Source organism: Pristiophorus japonicus, chromosome X, assembly GCF_044704955.1.
Source record: "Pristiophorus japonicus isolate sPriJap1 chromosome X, sPriJap1.hap1, whole genome shotgun sequence".
NCBI classification, from domain to species: Eukaryota; Metazoa; Chordata; class Chondrichthyes; family Pristiophoridae; genus Pristiophorus; species Pristiophorus japonicus.
In genome coordinates, this window is record NC_092010.1 from 38,644,340 (window position 1) to 38,665,945 (window position 21,606).

At 48.3% G+C, this 21,606-nt stretch overlaps 2 protein-coding genes across 5 annotated transcripts in view; one reads left to right on the plus strand and one right to left on the minus strand.

The window, feature by feature from the left end:
* Positions 1–13,356, minus strand: part of nemp1 (nuclear envelope integral membrane protein 1) — a 129,242-nt gene extending 115,886 nt beyond the window's left edge. The window contains exon 1 of one of the 2 annotated variants that reach the window (XM_070869702.1): positions 13,171–13,356. The gene's annotated coding sequence lies outside the window, so the exon portion shown is untranslated. The remainder of the gene's footprint in view (positions 1–13,170) is intronic. The other variant, XM_070869703.1, reaches the window with a different exon arrangement.
* The window catches only part of nab2 (NGFI-A binding protein 2 (EGR1 binding protein 2)), a 45,917-nt gene that overhangs the window by 1,108 nt on the left and 23,203 nt on the right, over positions 1–21,606 (plus strand). Inside the window, exons 2-6 of one of the 3 annotated variants that reach the window (XM_070869704.1) lie at positions 3,198–4,035; positions 7,503–7,636; positions 8,526–8,577; positions 10,363–10,516; positions 14,004–14,763. In XM_070869704.1, the coding sequence (XP_070725805.1) occupies positions 3,220–4,035; positions 7,503–7,636; positions 8,526–8,577; positions 10,363–10,516; positions 14,004–14,101 (1,254 nt within the window). In that variant the 5' untranslated portion in view covers positions 3,198–3,219 and the 3' untranslated portion in view covers positions 14,102–14,763. Of the gene's footprint in view, positions 1–3,197; positions 4,036–7,502; positions 7,637–8,525; positions 8,578–10,362; positions 10,517–14,003; positions 14,764–21,606 lie in introns of those variants that run through there. The other 2 variants (XM_070869705.1, XM_070869706.1) reach the window with 2 other exon arrangements.

A 21,606-nucleotide genomic window follows, 5' to 3' on the forward strand; every position in this document is an offset into this window, starting at 1 on the left:
GGGCGGGGGGGGGGGGGGGCGATAATTAAAGGTGAGCTAGGGTAAACTTTATTCTTCGCACCAGTCTGGTGACTGCTGAAAGTTTGTGATGCCTCATTGCTGAGTGATGCCTCAGCCCGCCACTCCCTGAGAGTGATTGGGGCTGTAACGGCAGTGGCGCAGGTCCCCTGGTCACACAGAAGTAGAAGAATGATGCAAACCATCATTGACCCTTCCCTTTAAGCGAGGGAAGGAGCCTCTGATGCCAGCAGCGCTGCACTGCAGATTACTCAGCGCTCTGCCGCTCCCGCCCCTCTCACACACCTTAGTGCTCTAAGAGAAGTGGTTAGCGCTTGATTTACGCTCCACTCCCCTCTTGGAGTGCTAAAGCTGAAGTTTCCAGGATGAAAAAAAGATTTTGGCGATACTTTTCTCACTTTTCAAAAGTTATCGTCCCAAATGGGGTGCAATGGAATTTCTAGCCCAAAGAAAATTAATTATCGGTAAAGTGAATCAAGCAACTTTGAATTAAGACAAGGAGACTGTGTGCTGGCTGTGTACAGGAACATAAGAATGTACAGGACTAGAAAAGACCATGTTGGTCCATCTAGTAAAATATACACTGACAGAGTATCATACACGCTGATTGTAATGAATATATACTGACTGCATGTAATATATACTGATAGTATATAATATATAGGACTGTGTATAATATGATAGATATGGACTGTGTGTAATATAGACTGTAATACACTGATTCCATATAACATACTGATCGTAGTGGTGTAAGATGGTGGTGACTGTTCTTATATGGCATTATCACGTGACAGGTCTTTTAGTAATACGAGTTTATGCTTCAACTTAGTACTGGATAAACAACTTCGTATGAATTATAAAATACAAGTTTTGATTTAGTGCTTAGTACGAGTGTTAAACAGATTTCCTGTTTGTTCTGTAATCATTACTCATTTCCTCTCTATACAATCCAACTCCGTCCAAGATTTGATGCTGCTCCCATATCTGGGGAGGTTTTTCTAACACCTCTCCCACTCCTGGGCATGATGTTGGTCACCTGTTGGTGACCTCTCTCCCATCTGGGCCTTCCAACCTCCTTCTCCCATTGTAAGCTTTCTCTATGTTATCAATACTCTGGGCAGTGCTCCTCTGAACTTCACTGTCTTGTTCCTTCGAAGTTCCAAATATACCACCCTACACATTCTTCCTGCTCACTACATTCTCGCCATGTCGATATTAAGAATCATCAGCATCTTCTACTCATCCTTTCCAAGGACTTTAAAACTGGAATTGCTCAGCCTTCCCTTCTATATTCTACAGACTTTTAAACTCCAGCCTTGATGTCACCTAGTCACTTCTACTTAATTTATCTCTTCCCTTTATACTTTCCAACCTTATGAAGACACAATAGGAGTGAGAATCAGGTCCATCAATGCTCACCCTATCCAATTAATGGTGCAACCTCGTGCACCACTTTCTCCAATCACAAGAATTGCCAACTCCTGTGGTTCAGGGATCCAGCTGTTGTAAATGGATGGTTCAGCTGTTGCTTCTTCCCCCAACCTCCTGCTGCCCTGGTTACCGTTAAAGCTTTTTATTCAAAAGAAAGTTTTTAAATAAACCCTCTCTGGTGTAAAGTTTCACTTTTGAATGCAATGCTGAGTGGGCTGAATTTCCAGCCCTTCCGCTCGGTGGAAAGGGGGTGACATGGCAGTGCCCGGAAATAATGGACAATGACCTGCTGCCATCGTTGCCTCCTTCACCATGGCCACAGCAATGTTTACTGGGGCTTATCGCTGGGTAGCCGGAGTGGTGCCCAGAGTCAGGCATCAGGACCATTTCAAATGTAAATCAGGCTCCTATGATGTCAGTAAGACCCCGATTGGGTCGACTGGGCCTGTATTCACTGGAGTTTAGAAGAATGAGAGGGGATCTCATTGAAACGTATGAAATCCTGACTGGGTTGGGTAGACTGGATGCGGGGAGGATGTTTCCCCGGGGGCTGGGAAGTCTAGAACAAGGGGTCACAGCCTCAGGAGGAAATTTAGGACGGAGATGAGGAGAAATGTTTTCACTCCGAGGGTGGTGAACCTGTGGAATTCTCTACCACAGAAGGCTGTGGAGGCCAAGTCACTGAATATATTTAAGAGGGAGATAGATAGATTTCTAGACACAAAAAGCATCAAGGGGTATGGGGAAAAAGCGGGAATATGGTGTTGAGATAAAGGATCAGCCATGATCATATTGAATGGTGGTGCAGACTCGAAGGGCCAAATGGCCTACTCCTGCTCCTATTTTCTATGTTTCTATTGCCGTTTTTGGACTGAGCTTGTGTTGTGCCCGCTCCGAGCAGTATCAGCTCGTGGCCCAGCTGCAGAGGACTCGTAAGGTGAATTACTTGTCATGTTTGTGGGGCTTGGAGGAGGAGCAGGAGTGGTGTTCCCAGCCCTACAACCCCAGCTTGGGCCTCTGCCACTCCAGCTCCCCTGCTATCCCCCTCGCCCCAGCAGATTGGAACCACCCCCACAGACCTACTTTCCAGCCAGGCCGCCTGATGTTGCATAACTGGTGGGCTGCCCCGAGGCTCTCGAGTTTCTGACCACAACCTGCCAGCTTTATTCAAATGCGGCTTGGCCGTCAAAATGGACCAGGCTTCCCGGCAGGACTACATGGAACAACCGGTGCGATCGGCTCTGGGAGTAAATCCACCCCATGTCTTAAAAATATCACTGAGAAAATAATTCTGTAGATAGTATAAAGGTCTGCACCCCATCTACCATCCCCTACCCCGCACCCCCCCCCCCCACCCCCACACAAAACACTTCAGACTTTGAGTTTGTAATGTCCCGACCACCACACAGGGTCGGTGCAGGATGATACAGTGACTTACGGGGCTGTAATACAATCCATTGCTTCCACCAGCACGATAAATTTTTGAATATCCCCAGTAGCAACAGAAATGAAACAAAGTAACTGTTGTGTGGGTTGGATCAATTCTTTAAGCCTTACTTCCTGTCCAACAACAAGAGCCTTGAGCGCATTTGGGCATTGCAGGGCTTGCAAAATGGTGACTTTTATCAGAATTCTGACTGATCTTTATTTAGATAGCAAAACATTCTACTGGTGATAGAATGTGTGAGAAAATATTCCCCGGTTTTGGTCTGAATCATGAGACTAAATATTGTGCTGTTTACTCACAGGTTCAGCGCCGATTCACCGACAATGTCTTTGCCACGAACCCTTGGCGAGCTTCAGCTGTACCGTCTTCTCCAGAGGGCCAATCTCCTGGCATATTACGATACGTTCATTCAGCAGGGAGGGGATGACGTGAAGCAGCTCTGTGAGGCCGGAGAGGAGGAGTTCTTGGAAATCATGGCCTTGGTTGGCATGGCAACCAAACCTCTCCATGTCCGAAGGCTCCAAAAGGCCTTACGGGAGTGGATGGCCAACCCAGCCATTTTCAACCAGCCTCTGGCCTCCGTTCCGGTCAGTAGCATCCCCCTATTTAAACTGTCAGGGGCATCTGCACAGGAGCCAAAGAGGAAGTCAGTCAGTAATGGCAGAGGCAATTCTCCTGAAATGCAAGCCAAACATCTGCAGAGTTTCGTCACAGCATCGGCAAGGAGCATCAGCCCGAACTCCTCATCTGATGGCGGGGAGAAGAATTCCCCAGTGCAGATTTCCAGCGATGCCCCGGTTTGGCAAGGGTGGCACACGCCAGAGGCCGACACCAGCCTCACCGAGGAGGACCAAGTGCTCCCCCCATCTCCCCGAGAGAACACGTGTAAACTGGACCTCGATACGGTCCGCACGATCGCAGAGAGTGTCAGGCACGTGATGAACACCTTCCCCAAAAGCGATCCCCAGGAAGCCAAGGAACTTTTGAGACTGAACAAGAAGCTAGCAAAATCCATTGGTCACATCTTCGAGATGGAGAAGCGTGATCCTGTAAAGGAGGAGGAAATTCGGAAGTATAGTGCAATCTATGGGCGATCTGACTCCAAGCGCAGGGACAGCAAACAGCTGACACAGCACGAGGTTGGGAACTGATTGTATAATCCTTGTAATGTAAATAGAAGCAGCTCTGACGAAATGTGAGGGATGGAGGGTGGAGACAGTTTAATAAATATATAATTACAAGCAGGGGATTAAAGCAGCGCTGATTGTTGACAAATCATTGTAAATACCCACTCCCCATGAACCTTGTATCATTGTGCATCAAGGCTGCTACTGTGAAATAAAGAGAAACATATTTATATCATCTTAGCTTTAAAACACTCTACTTGATCCATTTTCTTAATGTTAGCTATGAGCTCAAATGGGCATCTTTCGGTTCTCGTCCTCGATGGTTAGTCTTAATGCTTGGCTTTACCTTGTGTCATGGATGGTTGCCGGGATGCCAAGTCCCACAACGAATGCACGCTTTCTCGTGTATCATTACTCATGTATCCTTATCACTGATGTCTATTGCAAGTAGTCATTGGGTTCCTTGTTCATAGTAGAGAGGATCGAGAAGTAACTTGTGTCACAGAACTCTCAAGCATGTAGCGTTAAGGAGAGCACACGCAGATGGGGCAGAGCCATAGATCTCCAGATCTTAAAGCTACACTGCCCCACCATTAAAATGCTTTCTGCCTTTGGAGCAGAATTTAAGCAGTTTGCATTTTTATTGAGAAATCAAGAGGAAGAGCCAAGGCCCAGCGATCTGGGCCCCACCACAGTTGAATAGAATAAGGAAGAAGATAGATATTAAGAGAATTAATGGATGTGGGGATAGTGCAGGAAAATGGAATTGAGGTCGAAGATCAGCCATGATCTTATCGAATGGCGGAGCAGGCTCGAAAGGGCCGAATGGCCTACTCCTGCTCCTAATTCTTATGAGATAAATCAAGGGTAATGGTTGGGTGATGCCAAGCTAGGGTTTTTTCAAGCTGTAGATTGTAGGAGGGAGGGGGGGGACTAAAGGAGGTGAGGAGTTCCACAGTATTGAGGTTCTGGGAAGAGCGAGTTAGATTAGGAGACGGTGCGATGGGTTTCGCTTTCAGTGGTGAGGATTCAGAGAGGAGGAGGAGGTGCAAAACCTGCCATTTACCACAAGGAGCAGCTCCACCAAGATTCATCGGAAAGTCATTTGCATTTTGATAAGGCAGAATGAGAATTGGAAATATGGGATTTATGTCATTCTGCGAACCCCCATTTCCCCAAATACCTGAACCTTTTGTGACTAATGGGGGAGAAGAAAAAGGAGAGGACGTCGTTTTAGGCGATAATACAAAACCGGCACTAGCGAATCGCCAGCCCGTTCTACACTCCGTCAATAGAAAAGAAAATTGAGCAGAGTATAGTCTGCTGATTCAATAGGGCCCCAGACCAATTTCTCCCCTAACGTGTATAGCAGTAAAACCAGTCACCTCTGCTCATCATCCCTCAGTATTAAAATGCAAATTTCTAAGAATGAATGCATTGTGTTTCCGTAGCGCTGTAGATAAGACAAATATAGGATGTTGCAGCTTTAAGAGTTATCTAGACCCCTATAAAGTAGTATTTGCCATCCTGTTTGCGAGTGTGCATATTTCTTACTGATGGTAATTGCTGATGTACTTATAGCTGTTTGAATCAAGAAATGCGAGTTCAACAAGATTCTTCACACCTCCAGCACATTAAACAAGGCATAATTTGTACACATGTAAGGTGCATGTGTGTTGGAGATTTATGTTCTTTGTACTGGTGATATCAGAGATGTATTGTACACCCCCTGAAATATCAGATAGGCTGCTTTATCATCAAAACAGCCCCTCTTCTTGCAGAGCAACTCAGTCTGGTGTTTGAACCCAGTTTTTGAGTGAGTTGTCTTGGAAATTTTGAAATTGCCAACTGGAAACAATGCCTGCTTTTTTTAAACAGAAGGCTATTTTATCCCTATTTCCTTTATTAATCACAACAGGTTTTCATCATCAGCGAAACAAATATCAGAACCTGAGCCATGACCCACTCCTTTCATGCTTGGTAACACGTGGTAACGCCACACACCCACCAGTTTACCACAGGCATGCTGCATCTACAAGGTGCCTACGGGAACTGCTGCGTCTAATTGATGCAGAACCAGGCCGGTAGCAACTTGTTTTAAAATCCAGTGGGACAGATATTTGGGAGATTCACCCATTTAAAAAAGACATTGAAAAAATGCCTCAGTTTGCCTGAACAAATGTAGCAAACCAATTACCTATACTTCCCCCCTGCCCCCCCACCCCCCCAGAAAATGTCAACATGAATTTTCCGTTCTGTTACGTTTAACACAGGGGCCTGGAAATTATTGTATGGAAAGTTTAATTGCGTAACACTTGTACAAAATACCTCTCTGTTCTTTTTATGGAGCTATACACGTTACAGTGGCTAAAATACCACGGAGAGGAATTTGATACAAGCACATCCAACGTTTGTACAACCCACAGTCATTTCTAGCCTGTGATCGCTTGGAATTGCTGAGAATAGGAGGACTGCTTTAAAACTCCATCTGCTCAATTAGCTGCGAATGTTAACACTCCATAGTACTCACAAGCTGGCGGCCCCAAGCAAAATGGGGATTTAAAAAAATTTGTTCCTGGGATGTGGGCGTCACTGGTAATTTATTGCCCCTTGAGAAGGTGGTGGTGAGCCGCCGCCTTGAACCGCTGCAGTCCGTGTGGTGAAGGAGCTCCCACAGTGCTGTTGGGGAGGGAGTTCCAGGATTGTGACCCAGCAACAATGAAGGAACGGCCGATATATTTCCAAGTCAGGATGGTGTGTGACTCGGAGGGGAACTTGGAGGGGGTGGTGTTCCCATGCGCCTGCTGCCCTTGTCCTTCTATGCGGTAGAGGTCACGGGTTTGGGAGAAGCCTTGGCAAGTTGCTGCGGTGCATCTTGTAGACGGTACACACTGCAGCCACGGTGCGCCGGTGGTGGAGGGAGTGAATGTTTCAGGTGTTCCAATTTTTCCTAGCGCCAAAACAGAGCCCTTACTTCTCGATCTTCGCTCAGCTCCAGCCTCAGTTACAGGCCTCTGTATTTATGGGCTAGTGAGGAGAAAGCGGCCAGGGGCCCTGCTTCCGCTCACTATCCAATGACTCCTGTTGGGAGACATTTGGATGTCAGGCGAGGACGTGATTGGGCTCAGCTGTGATGCTGCATACGGTCAAATAGCTGGCCAATGCTCACGATCTAGACTCAAAAACTAACACAGGACATGAGGAGAAGGTGACAAAGGGCACTTTGGCACTGTACCCCAGCAAGAGTCGTACAATCGGGGTGGGGGAATTCGATTTTTTTAAAAAAGGAATGCAGAGCAAATGGTTGCTCAAGGGTGCAGGATACCAGCAAGTATCAAAAGGCCTCCTCTCTCGCAGGGGAACAGCACTCTCTATTGGCTCGGACTGGCTGCCAGTTTCTAAAAGTACAATTCACTGCTCGTGCTGCCTCCTGTATGGGCTGGACTCTGAAGCACTCTCTGTTTCTAATCCTGTTTCAGCTGACGATCAATGAGGCGGCTGCTCAGTTTTGCATGGAAGATAACACCTTGCTGATGCGGAGAGTCGATCTCTTTTCACTGGCTAGACAGGTGGCTCGAGAGTGCGCTTACACTTGTACTTACAGGAAAACACGGTAAGATTCCAGGTACCCTGTTGTACTATTGTGTACAGACCAGCTGGGTTTCTTCAATTCTAAATGCTGTGAGTTATTTCAATATCAAGTTCTTCTGTGACAGTCTGAGGGTTATTATAGGGTGCACTGTGGTGGACTTAGTCTCTTGCCTCTCGTCCGATAGATCCCAGCTCTACTCCCTGTTCCGTGCCGATTCAGTTGAACTCAGCTATGGTGGAGGTTCGGACACTACAATCTGCCTCAGTGCCCCTGGGCGAGGGAGAGGGGATCCCTGCTGGCAAGTATGCACACGTGGCTAGGATCAAGCAAGGGTTAGAGCAGATCTGACAGAGCTGTTCAAAATTATAAGGGGTTTTGATAAGACAACCAGGGAAAAACTATTTCCACTGGTTAATGAGTCTGTAAGTAGAGAGCATCATTTTAAGATTATCACCAAAAGAATGATGGGAGAGGTTAGGAGACAAACATTTACACAGAGAGTTGTTCAGAGATGGCACTCAGAAACAGCAGAATCGATAATAACTTTTAAAAGGGATGTGGACAATGTTTTTTTAAATACAGGGATCGCTCTTTCAGAGAGCCGGCACAGGTACGATGGGTCGAACGGCCTCCTTCTGTACTGTAAAATTCTATGACTGAATAATTCTATGATCAGGCCTGGCCCCCATAGACACATACCCTGCCAACACTTGTGAAGTACTGGGGCACGGCGCGTGCCTGTGCAATAAGTAACCAACATAACTCAGTGCCTTCAGGAGAGACGGGGAGAGAATTGTGGGGGGGGGGGGGGGCTGCTGGCTGGTGAAGAAATAAAAATAGCATATTCTATTCGAGCCTACATTTCATTGACATCTTCTAAAGCTGTTTTTCATCATTATTCTACCTTCAGATTAAATTCTGATGAAGTCGATGGTCCTGCTGTGAAGAATATAATACTCGAGGTAAGTCCAGTCTCCGGGTTTAAGGTCCCTGCAATGTGCTACAGTGTCGGGGTTTGGGGAAGTACAGTGTCAGGGTTTGGGGCGGTACAGTGTCAGGGTTTGGGGAAGTACAATGTCAGGGTTTGGGGAAGTACAGTGTCAGGGTTTGGGGCGGTACAGTGTCAGGGTTTGGGGAGGTACAGTGTCAGGGTTTGGGGCGGTACAGTGTCAGGGTTTGGGGAAGTACAATGTCAGGGTTTGGGGAAGTACAGTGTCAGGGTTTGGGGAAGTACAGTGTCAGGGTTTGGGGCGGTACAGTGTCAGGGTTTGGGGAGGTACAGTGTCAGGGTTTGGGGCGGTACAGTGTCAGGGTTTGGGGCGGTACAGTGTCAGGGTTTGGGGAGGTACAGTGTCAGGGTTTGGGGAGGTACAGTGTCAGGGTTTGGGGCGGTACAGTGTCAGGGTTTGGGGAAGTACAGTGTCAGGGTTTGGGGAAGTACAGTGTCAGGGTTTGGAGTGTCAGGGTTTGGGGAGGTACAGTGTCAGGGTTTGGGGAAGTACAGTGTCAGGGTTTGGGGAGGTACAGTGTCAGGGTTTGGGGAAGTACAGTGTCAGGGTTTGTGGAAGTAGTGTCAGGGTTTGGGGTATCAGGGTTTGGAGAGGTACAGTGTCAGGGTTTGGGGAGGTACAGTGTCAGGGTTTGGGGAGGTACAGTGTCAGGGTTTGGGGAAGTACAGTGTCAGGGTTTGGGGTATCAGGGTTTGGGGAGGTACAGTGTCAGGGTTTGGGGTATCAGGGTTTGGGGAAGTACAGTGTCAGGGTTTGGGGAAGTACAGTGTCAGGGTTTGGGGAGGTACAGTGTCAGGGTTGGGAGTGTCAGGGTTTGGGGAGGTACAGTGTCAGGGTTTGGGGAGGTACAGTGTCAGGGTTTGGGGCGGTACAGTGTCAGGGTTTGGGGAAGTACAGTGTCAGGGTTTGGGGAAGTACAGTGTCAGGGTTTGGGGAGGTACAGTGTCAGGGTTTGGGGAAGTACAGTGTCAGGGTTTGGGGAGGTACAGTGTCAGGGTTTGGGGAAGTAGTGTCAGGGTTTGGGGTATCAGGGTTTGGGGAGGTACAATGTCAGGGTTTGGGGAAGTACAGTGTCAGGGTTTGGGGTATCAGGGTTTGGGGAGGTACAGTGTCAGGGTTTGGGGTATCAGGGTTTGGGGAAGTACAGTGTCAGGGTTTGGGGAAGTACAGTGTCAGGGTTTGGGGTATCAGGGTTTGGGGAAGTACAGTGTCAGGGTTTGGGGAGGTACAGTGTCAGGGTTTGGGGAGGTACAGTGTCAGGGTTTGGAGTGTCAGGGTTTGGGGAGGTACAGTGTCAGGGTTTGGGGAGGTACAGTGTCAGGGTTTGGGGAAGTACAGTGTCAGGGTTTGGAGTGTCAGGGTTTGGGGAGGTACAGTGTCAGGGTTTGGGGAAGTACAGTGTCAGGGTTTGGAGTGTCAGGGTTTGGGGCAGTACAGTGTCAGGGTTTGGGGAGGTACAGTGTCAGGGTTTGGGGAGGTACAGTGTCAGGGTTTGGGGAAGTATAGTGTCAGGGTTTGGAGTGTCAGGGTTTGGGGAGGTACAGTGTCAGGGTTTGGGGAGGTACAGTGTCAGGGTTTGGGGAGGTACAGTGTCAGGTTTTGGAGTGTCAGGGTTTAGGGAGGTACAGTGTCAGGGTTTGGGGAAGTACAGTGTCAGGGTTTGGAGTGTCAGGGTTTGGGGCGGTACAGTGTCATTCACACGCTCGCTTATTCAGCCGTTCCTTTTTTTCCAATAAGAACCACTCAGAAGTAGGCTCTGGGCGCACAATGGTGGTGCCAAGTCAGACAGAATTCTTCGAACACCGAGGCATAGATTCAGCAGGGTCCAAATATAACACAGAGGAGGATAACAGCAGCCTGTCCAGCGACATCCTCTCTGGACGCCTGCAGGGTATGTACAGCAACTGCCACCACTTTACATTTTCGCTGCTTTTTTTTTTGCGGGGGCGTGAGGGGGAAAGTTGTGTTGACAAAAAATTACTGATCCACAGCTTTATTTTAAAGTTTACAGAAACTGTATTCACCAGTCAGGATAATAAATGAAAGTTGCTCACTGTAATTTAATTGACTGGTCTCTCCTGTCACAACATCAGTTCTGATGAAGAAGGCCCTTTGATCTCCCCATTACAGCACCCAGAGATCATAAATTGTTCCAGTTTCCAGGCCTCACCCACCTTTCTAGTTCCAGATTTACTCGACATACATTGCTTTGAACTGCAGCAACTGTTGTTATGCAGGCAAACAAACCGCAATGAATGAGCAGTGACTCTCTTCTTGGCGGTGTTGGTTTCAGGGATAAATATTGGACAGAACACCAGGATAACTCTCTGCTCTTCTTCAAATACAGCAAGGGGATCGAATATCCACCTGTTTAGAGTTGACAGTGCCCGGTGCACTCCCTCAGTACTGCACTGGGAGTGTCAGCTTCGCGTATTTGCTCAAGTCTCTGGAGTGGATCTTGAACCCACAAAAAGCAATAGATGCGAGCTCAATTAATAATTTTAAATCTGAGATTGATAAGATTTTTGCAAGCCAAGGATATTAAGAGATATGGGGCAAAGGCGGGTATATGGACTTAGTCACAGATCAGCCATGATCACATTGAATTGCGGAACAGGCTCGAGGGGCTGAATGGCCTCCTCCTGTTCCTAATGTAACAGGCTCGAGAGGCTGAATGGCCTCCTCCTGTTCCTAATGTAACAGGCTCGAGGGGCTGAATGGCCTCCTCCTGTTCCTAATGTAACAGGCTCGAGGGGCTGAATGGCCTCCTCCTGTTCCTAATGTAACAGGCTCGAGGGGCTGAATGGCCTCCTCCTGTTCCTAATGTAACAGATTCGAGGGGCTGAATGGCCTCCTCCTGTTCCTAATGTAACAGGCTCGAGGGGCTGAATGGCCTCCTTCTGTTCCTAATGTAACAGATTCGAGGGGCTGAATGGCCTCCTCCTGTTCCTAATGTAACAGATTCGAGGGGCTGAATGGCCTCCTCCTGTTCCTAATGTAACAGGCTCGAGGCGCTGAATGGCCTCCTCCTGTTCCTAATGTAACAGGCTCGAGGGGCTGAATGGCCTCCTCCTGTTCCTAATGTAACAGGCTCGAGGGGCTGAATGGCCTCCTTCTGTTCCTAATGTAACAGGCTCGAGGGGCTGAATGGCCTCCTCCTGTTCCTAATGTAACAGACTCGAGGGGCTGAATGGCCTCCTCCTGTTCCTAATGTAACAGGCTCGAGGGGCTGAATGGCCTCCTCCTGTTCCTAATGTAACAGATTCGAGAGGCTGAATGGCCTCCTCCTGTTCCTAATGTAACAGATTCGAGCGGCTGAATGGCCTCCTCCTGTTCCTAATGTAACAGGCTCGAGAGGCTGAATGGCCTCTTCATGTTCCTTATGTAACAGGCTCGAGGGGCTGAATGGCCTCCTCCTGTTCCTAATGTAACAGGCTCGAGGGGCTGAATGGCCTCCTTCTGTTCCTAATGTAACAGGCTCGAAGGGCTGAATGGCCTCCTCCTGTTCCTAATGTAACAGGCTCGAGGGGCTGAATGGACTCCTCCTGTTCCCAATGTAACAGGCTCGAGGGGCTGAATGGCCTCCTCCTGTTCCTAATGTAACAGATTCGAGGAGCTGAATGGCCTCCTCCTGTTCCTAATGTAACAGGCTCGAGGGGCTGAATGGCCTCCTTCTGTTCCTAATGTAACAGGCTCGAGGGGCTGAATGGCCTCCATCTGTTCCTGTGTTCCTAAACACCAAGGTTAACCAAGTTGAAAGGCAAGGCCCGGATTTACTCCATTTGACGTTTTGTTTTTTCTTTATTATGTGTGAACCACATTCCTCAATGACTGATTTGTGTTTGCTCTTCTCCTCTTCATGCCCAGAATGTCATTGGAGGCTCAGCTCGCCACCGTGCACCTCGACAGACATGCCAAAGGTCACCAGCACCCAGGCCGCCTGGAACCGGCACCTCCTGCAGCACGCTCTGCTGGACGAGGGGCTCCGATTGGCTAAGCTGGCATCACATGGCTGGCGAGGCAGCCTGAGCCCCCGCAGGCGGGGGATTCCCCAGAGCGGAGGTGAGGTGCCAGTCGACAATAAACTGAGAACTGAACGAGGTTTTGTGTGGGAGGCCTGCGGGGGTGAGATCAGACCTCAAACTAAACGCACTCTAAATCATTCCAAAATCAGCAGTAGGTGGCGGAGGGCAGGGGGCGGGTGTGGAGGTAGGGCTGACCTTTTGTCTGAGCGTATCACTTGAAGTGGCCAGATAAAAACCTAAAGGGAATCCCCAGAGTGATTCAAGCAAGAAGCCCCTCACCAGTTCTGCTCTTCAGCCACCTTTATAAACATCTCAAATTTATTTGCTTTGTCTCCTGTGAAGCACCTTGGGATGTTTTACTGCATTAAAGGTACTATACAAATACATGTTGTTGTTGTTCTTACACTGATGTTACTTTGATTGGCAAATAAAGAAAGAGTTGTATTTCTATAGCACCTTTCATGACCTCAGGTCGTCCCAGAGCACTTTAGTGAATGAAGCACTTTTGAAATGTACTCACTGTTGTAATGTGGGAAACGCAGCAGCCAATTTGCGCACAACAAGCTCCCACAAACAGCAATGTGATAATGACCAGATCATCTGTTTTAGTGATGTTGGTTGCTCTTCTGGTCACTGACAGAGAGGTGCTGTCTGCGTCACGGCGCAGCTCCATTCATCTGAATAGGAGTCACAGATGAAAGCAGTCTTTTCACCAGTCCAGAACAGCCCAACCCTAGGGAAACACAGCACAGTATGTCACGGTACCCAGTCCAGAGCATGTTTGCCAGGGCGAGATGGCCCCGTATCAGGTCTGGGCAACCTAAATGGAGCCACTCAGCAATGCAGGTGGCAGAAAGATTTGCAGGGCTGTGGGGGAAAGACAAGAGGTGGGCGCCGGAGGGACTGGAGTGCATCATCACCCCCGGCAACCAAATTTTAATTTGATTTTATATGTTTTAAAGTTTCATTTGTTTTAATTGCCGGGTTTTTAGTGTTCCCCTCCCCTTTTATAGGGGGCACTTGTAAAATTTATGATTTTAATGCCCCCCAAAAAAAAATCACAAAAAAAGGGCAGTTGAAAAGTGTCTGGAGTGTCCCCCAGATCGGGGGGCACTTGAACTAATGTTTCTTTTGTCTCTTATTTAAAGAGTTGTGGGGGAAAGTGGGACTGATTGGATCGCTCGTTCAAAGAGCCGGCACAGGCACAATGGGCTGAATGACCTCCTTCTGTGCTGCATGATGCTATGACTCCTCCCTATACCATTGTATGGAGAGCACTGTTTATAATAAAGGGTTAACTTGTTACTAATATGTTTTATCCTAATCGTCTTGCTTCCCTTTTTGTTCGAAAAGCAGAAAGCCGGGAGTGTCTGAAAGGCAGCTGTCAATCAGCCTCCAATAACATCGAGAACGGACTAAAAGCAGTGAAAAGGGAGCAGGAGGATGGGTGAAATAATGAAAGCAAATGGACGCAAGGAAACCAACAAAAAAAAACAGAGACTGAAGCTATTGGGACTGCATATGATGATCTCAGGGGATGAGTGGGATCTTCACTGCCAAGTTTGAAGTTAACCACCCCACACACACAATTAGATTAGGCAGTGATTTGTCTAATTGTAATCTCGGAAAATTATTTTGAGAGGCATGAGTTGGCACTATACTGTGGGATGGTCATTCTGGAGATAATTCAGATCAGACACTCACACAAATGAGATCTGGAACCATTCCACGTGAATCCTGCTCCATTCGGAGTTCAGATTTATCCACTGCTGCTCTTTAATACAAAGAGGGTACAGACTCGGATTCCATCTGCGCTACAGATCACCAGTGTAGACAGGTCTGAGATGGAACTGCACATTCTACATTGAAGCAGTGCCGGCCAGGAGGCAGGCCAGGGCTTCACGGTGTCGACCTGTGCAGAGTTCGCCTCCATTAACAGTGAGCTGGAAGTGATTGGAAGGAGCTCCAGTTGCTCTTAGATTATAAAGTGCAGAGGTTGGCTGTAGGGTATTGTAACATCCGAACAGAGACAATGTTATACAGGTGCAGCATCGAAAACCCGGAGTTCAGGAATCCAGAATGTTCTGGAATCCGGACCGAACGGTGGCAGAGTCGTCCGGAATCCGTAAAATGTTCCGGAATCTGGACTCGCCAATCTCAGGCCTCGCCGCTGCTGCCCTTACCTCGGGGCCTCCACGGCGGCCCCCGCCCCTTGTCTTTTCTGACGTTCCTAAATCCGGAAATACCCGAACCTGGGCTCGGGTATTTCCGGATTCGTGACGTCAGAAAGACGATCGCGAGTCCGGGAAAGCCCGGAGTGCGGAACGGCCTCGGTCCTGAGGGTTCCGGATTCTCGACGCTGCACCTGTATTGCAGTACTTGCGCTGGAAGCTTGTACATGGGATATCTCAGAGTGTGTTACAAGATGTCCCCTTTTAGACAGGAGAGCCACGCTCGAAGGGTTTATCAACATCAATTGAGCTAAGTTACTAACTGGAACCACCTACACACAGACCCTCCTCCCCCTCCATGCAATTCTTTCCCCCTTCTCCTGATGATTTTGCTCAAGTTCCCCCCAACCTCTTCTACGTTACTTGAGTGACACATTCTTTATGTGCGAACCTGGACAAGGTGTGTCAGTAGGTATCGGAGCCAGTTCCGATCCTGTCCTCACTTCCCGCACCTGCACCTTTTCAGTGAGATCTCTGTGGGAGTGGATACTTAGAGCGTCCTGGCCCCTATGGTTCAGTTCACACTTGGCTGTGCGCTTACCGATTGAATTGCCCATTGGTTACAGGAACATTAACTAATATTTTAGAGAGCAGGGCTAGTGATGCATAGCTTTGGCATACAGTGGAATATGATGATATATTGAGTTGTGCAAAGACAACTCTCAAGGTAGAAGTGACCCAGACGATGAAGTGAAACAAAATAATAATCGTCTGTCGATCTGGAGTCTCCTCGTTTACATCAGTGTGAATAGTCAATATCCCCGAACATCTATTTCAGTTTGTTTTACATCTGCAAATGTTCCAGATCCCATTTCAATTCGTTAATTTATTTAAGGAAACAAATTGAGATTTTTTCTTCACGGATATGATGCCAAGCTAACAGTGGAGGCATTGTGTGAAATGAAAGGTCTGTGACTCAATGAGTAATAAACCAAAGAAACAAATGCTGTCAATTTCACCATCTGCCTCATTCAGTTTCAGCCTCTGCTTTATCTTGGTACAGAATAGGAGTTTGGATGCTTGTGTTTCTATTTTTTTTAATTGTTGTGGGGGAAGATGTAAATGTTTTAATCCCGCAACCACATGTTGACTGAGAGATTGGCGTCATGTTTCTGTGATTCCTTTGTTTGTTCATGTGTTTCCACTGCAGGATGGATTCGGAGTGCCAATTGAGACATAACTGAGCCTGCACAGTTGTTCGGAAGTTGCAATTGCAACTTTCTGTTACTGGCTGTAGACCTTCCCTAATGTTAGCCGGGGGGGGGGGGGGGGGGGGTGGCGGAAGAGGTCTGGACACACCAGCAGAATGTAAACTGCATTGCTGGATTGTGCAGGATCAGCTGAGGACTCAGCCCATATCGGATGGGCCCAGTGCTTGGCCTGTACCTAATGTATGGCTGAGTTGAGAGCTCAACTTGTCCACAAATTTTGCAGTCGAGTATCCCGCATTTGGGGACATCAGTACACCCGAAGTGCAATGGGCTAGCCTTGTCCTGGGAGAACCACTTTCTTGATCATGGTTACTCCCCTGTCAGGTATCCAGGCCAAAATGGTGGCAGGTGCCGTATGTTTGCTCCCACAGGGATACACCATCTCTTGTGGTGGGGGTGGGGAGGTCTGTGCTGCCAGATGCTCTGGGACCACTAGTGTAGTGCTACCTCCAGAGGCAAGTTGTAATATAAATGTGATGTTGGTCCCGCTCTCCAAGCTCCCAAAGCACAACCCCCTCTACCAGTTATATCTTAAACAGGCGCTGTCTTGATGAAAAAGTGCGTTGCAAAAGTAATTTTCTTGTACGAAGAGACGCGGGGCATCCAGCACATGATTTATGTCAACGGGTGGGATTTAAAAAAAACATATTTTCATGAAGACCGTTAAAGTGAGAGACAATCTGTGAGACCACATGGACGGTTCATGAAGGAGGCTCACCACCAATATTCCCTCTAATCTGTCCCCGCGCAGCAATGGGAACGGTCCCGCGCAGGCCGCTCGCCAGCTTCTCCGCTGTAAATACCGCACATGCGCGGAAATTTAAAGGGGCCGCGCACTAAAAGAAACAGGCCGCGCATAACAAAGCGCAGCTTCCACGGAACATCGCTCACCACCACCGTGTCAAGGGCAATTCGGGATGGGCAATAACTGCTGGCCTTGTCAGCTACGCCCACATCCCAGGAAATCCTAATCCTCACCTGCAAAGAACCAAGCCAGATTTCACACTGAGCTACTTCAGTTTTATAAAAATGATTATTGCTTCTGGTTTGGAACTAGTAAAGGGGACAGGAGTCTGCACAGGAATCATTGGATTTAATTCAGGGTTTGGTTTCACACAGGCAAAATGGAGGCGACTGAAATCCCATCTCCTTCCTGTTGGCAGAGTGTGGGTTACAATATAAAAACAAACTGTAATCACTGAGCACAGAAAACCCCAGGGTGGAGTGAATCCCCTTCGCACTGAGTCGCTGCTGTAGTCACGTGTGGTCGGAAGGGGAAGAGAGGACTGGCCAAATAGAGACAGATCTATTGCAGTCTGTAGTACTGGTTTAAGCCGCGGTTAATTATGTACTTCCTCATTGCCTCTTAAAATGCATTATATCGTTGGAGATGTTCACTGATTTTTTTTTTGTAACACAATGCTAAAGTTACCTTGTTTTTAACGGGTAGACATTCATTTTAAGCTCCAAAAGTGAACTGCAGCTGTACCAAAGTCCCCCGGAAAAGAGAAAGGTTGTATCAGTGCCATCGATAGCTTTTCATGAGTGATCTGTTCAAAACCTTATCTCATTTTCCTTCTCAATGTAACTTGCTTACTGTGCTTGTAGTTAGAGGTTTAGGTGATAGTGAGTTGTGACGAAGACTGGCCAGCATAGATCAGCCGGGTGTCTCCAAAGCAGGCATGAAAATCATGGAGATAACTAAAGACGTTTGCCCTCAGTATTACAGTCTGTTACTGCGTCGTCGTGTGGTGCAGTGGAGTGGGGGAAGAATGAAGATTCACGCTTGCCATTCCCTACTCAGCAAGATTTCCATTGAGACTGGGCTGGAGAGTGAATCAGCAGGGAGCATTCTAATGCACACCCCTAGCAGCAGGTAGTCCACCCTCCTGACTGGGGAGTAAAGCGATGGATGGGGTAAACTCAAATAGCAGGCATTAAAATGAGGAATAAAAGATGAGCTAATCACCCCTCTCATTCAATATCAGCACTGTAGCATTTAAAAAGAAAAGAAAGAGAACTTGCATTTCTACAGTGTCTTTCAGAACCTCAGGACGTCCCAACGCGCTTTACAGCCAATGAAGCACTTTTGAATTGTATCACTGTTGTAATGTGGGAAACACGGCAGCCAATTTGTGCATAGCAAGCGCCCACAAACAGCAATGAGATAATGACCACATAATCTGTTTTAGTGATGGCTGAGGGATAAATATTGGCCAGGACACTGGGGAGAACTCCCCTGCTCTTCTTCAAAATAGTGCCATGGGATCTTTTACATCCACCCGAGAGCGCAGACAGGGTCTCGGTTTAATATCTCATCCGAAAGATGGCAACTGACAGTGCGGCGCTCCCTCAGTACTGCCCCTCCGACAGTGCGGCGCTCCCTCACTACCGCCCCTCCGACAGTGCGGCGCTCCCTCACTACCGCCCCTCCGACAGTGCAGCGCTGGCTCAGTACCGCCCCTCACTACTGCCCTTCCGACAGTGCGGCGCTCCCTCAGTACTGCCCCTCCGACAGTGCAGTGCTCCCTCAGTACTGCCCCTCCGACAGTGCAGCGCTCCCTCACTACCGCCCCTCCAACAGTGCGGCGCTCCCTCAGTACTGCCCCTCCAACAGTGCAGCGCTGGCTCAGTACCGCCCCTCCGACAGTGTGGCGCTCCCTCACTACCGCCCCTCCGACAGTGCAGTGCTCCCTCAGTACTGCCCCTCCGACAGTGCAGCGCTCCCTCAGTACTGCCCCTCCGACAGTGCAGCGCTCCCTCACTACCGCCTCTCCAACAGTGCGGCGCTCAGTACTGCCCCTCCGACAGTGCAGCGCTCCCTCAGTACTGCCCCTCCGACAGTGCGGCGCTCCCTCACTACCGCCCCTCCAACAGTGCGGCGCTCCCTCAGTACTGCCCCTCCAACAGTGCAGCGCTGGCTCAGTACCGCCCCTCCGACAGTGTGGCGCTCCCTCACTACCGCCCCTCCGACAGTGCAGTGCTCCCTCAGTACTGCCCCACCGACAGTGCAGCGCTCCCTCAGTACTGCCCCTCCGACAGTGCAGCGCTCCCTCACTACCGCCTCTCCAACAGTGCGGCGCTCCCTCAGTACTGCCCCTCCGACAGTGCAGCGCTCCCTCAGTACTGCCCCCGACCGTGCGGCACTCCCTCAGTACTGCCCCCCGACAGTGCGGCACTCCCTCAGTACTGCCCCTCCAACAATGTCAGTGCTGCACTGAGTGTCAGCCTAGATTAAAGGGGCACTCGAGCAAACTGGGCATCCAGCATTATTCAAAGGAGCATCAGCCCAAGTCATAGATATAACTGTGGCTAAAGGAAAATACAATGTATTTGATAGAATTTAGCTTAATGTCTAAATGTAGAATTGGTTTTGGAATATAAAGGATAATAAGCAATGACTTATAACCTGGACTGTCACACCTGCAACCCCTGCATTAAAGGAACTCTTTTATCTGTGTCTTAGACTGTATGAGGTCATAGTCTTTGTATGTTTCTAGAAGATTAGGGACCATTCTGTTTTTATAGTGTGTACACTAATGTATAGTATTTATTTTGTTATGTGCAAATAAAGTATATTTTAGAATTTATTTGTGGTGGTCTCCTTGTATCTGGGCAAGGACAGTTCCATTAAAAATGTTCACTCTTATCAGAGGTCACAAGTTTAAATCAATTATTAAAATATACAGAGACTAGAGCTCCCCTGAAGGCTCTGTGGTAAATGTACCCCTGTGTGTGGTGCTAAGTCACACAGAGCAGGAAGCTCCCTGGTCATTGGAATTCAGAAGAATGAGAGGTGATCTTATCGAAACGGATCAGATTATGAGGGGGCTTGACAAAGTGGATACAGAGAGGATGTTTCCACTGATAGGGGAGACTAGAACTAGGGGGCATAATCTTAGAATAAGATTTAAAACTGAGATGAGGAATTTTTTCTCTCAGAGGGTTGTAAATCTGTGGAATTCGCTGCTTGAGAGAGCTGTGGAAGCTGGGTCATTGAATAAATTTAAGACAGAGATAGACAGTTTCTTAACCGATAAGGGATTAAGGGGTTATGGGGAGCGGGCAGGGAAGTGGAGCCGAGTCCATGATCGGATCAGCCATGATCGTATTAAATGGTGGAGCAGGCTCGAGGGGCCGTATGGCCTACTCCTGCTCCTTTCTTATCTTATGTTCTTATGTTGGTCCAAGTTAGCTGATCTCATGCAGTGTGGCAGTTGGGGTGTTCCAATTGAACTCTGCATGTTTAGGCTGGGAAGGGGGAGAACAATTACAGTGCTGCCACCACTGGGACACGTTCGCCTGCACTGGGAGCCCAGCATAGAGCAGCACTGCTCCTAACTGCTAGTCAGGACATGATCAGCTTCAGTTTAAAAATAACCATGTGGTTGAGGTAGTGGAGGACTGCCACCCCCACCACCTGTCTATCTGCATCACAGCCCTGGGTGCCAATGTGTCTGAACGACTGGGGGAGCAGGACTGAAGTACGGTGTATGGTGGGTGGCTGGTGTGAGCTTCGTTGATCCCTCGCCTGATAACTGGGTCAAACAGATGAGAGAAAATAGTGAACAGGGTGGAGGAGGGTCTGTACATTATACAGAGACACCTGTGTGTAGGTGTTTCCAGGCAGTGACTTAGCTCAGTTGATGTTGATAAACTATTCGAGCGTGGCTCTCCTGTCGAAAAGGTGACATCTTGTAACACACTCTTGAGATATCCCACATAAAGTCCCAGTGCCGGCGCTGCAATATAACATTGCCTCTGTTGAGAGGTCGTGATAACATGGCGGAGGTTGGCTGGAGTTAACAATCTAAAATCAACTCTCGCTCCTTCTAATCTGTCCCAAGTCACTGTTAATAGACCGCTGTCATCATGGTAGCAGGACACTTGATCTGCATTATCACATAGCGAAGGGCCCGATGACACAATTGCATCTGGCGCTGTTAATTTGTTAAGCCGAATGGACCTTTATATTACAGAACTGCTTCTATTCGAAGGGCTCCAGCACTATATGCTGGGGGATCTGCCCCATTGGTAGTAGCACTGTCATGTAAAAAGGACAAGGGACAATTTAAAGCAGACACAGTCCAAACCTCCCACACCAACACAATAATTAGCACTTGCACTGCCTTCAAATGCACTGGAACCAAAGCAGAGAGAAACACAGGGCCCCTTTCCACGGGAGGGATAGTTCCAGGGCGAAGCCTTAGAGCTGCTTCCCTATCCTCCATCTCAGGTGAAGCTATAACCAAGGCAGACTGGAGGGGAGAACAATTGGGGTGGGGTGGGGAACCAGATAGTAAAATACTTTTAGTAAACAAGGCATGGGTGTGCATGTACCACTTGCCCTATTAGACGTTTAGGTGCCTGCTTTACGCCTGTAATAAGGGCACTGTGCCAACAAGGCCCATGTATTTATGGGTAGAATGCTTCAGTGAATACTCATAGCTAAAACGAGATTTGTTTTTTTCCATTCACTAACCATGAACAGCGTCCTGTCAGATCTTGTGTGTA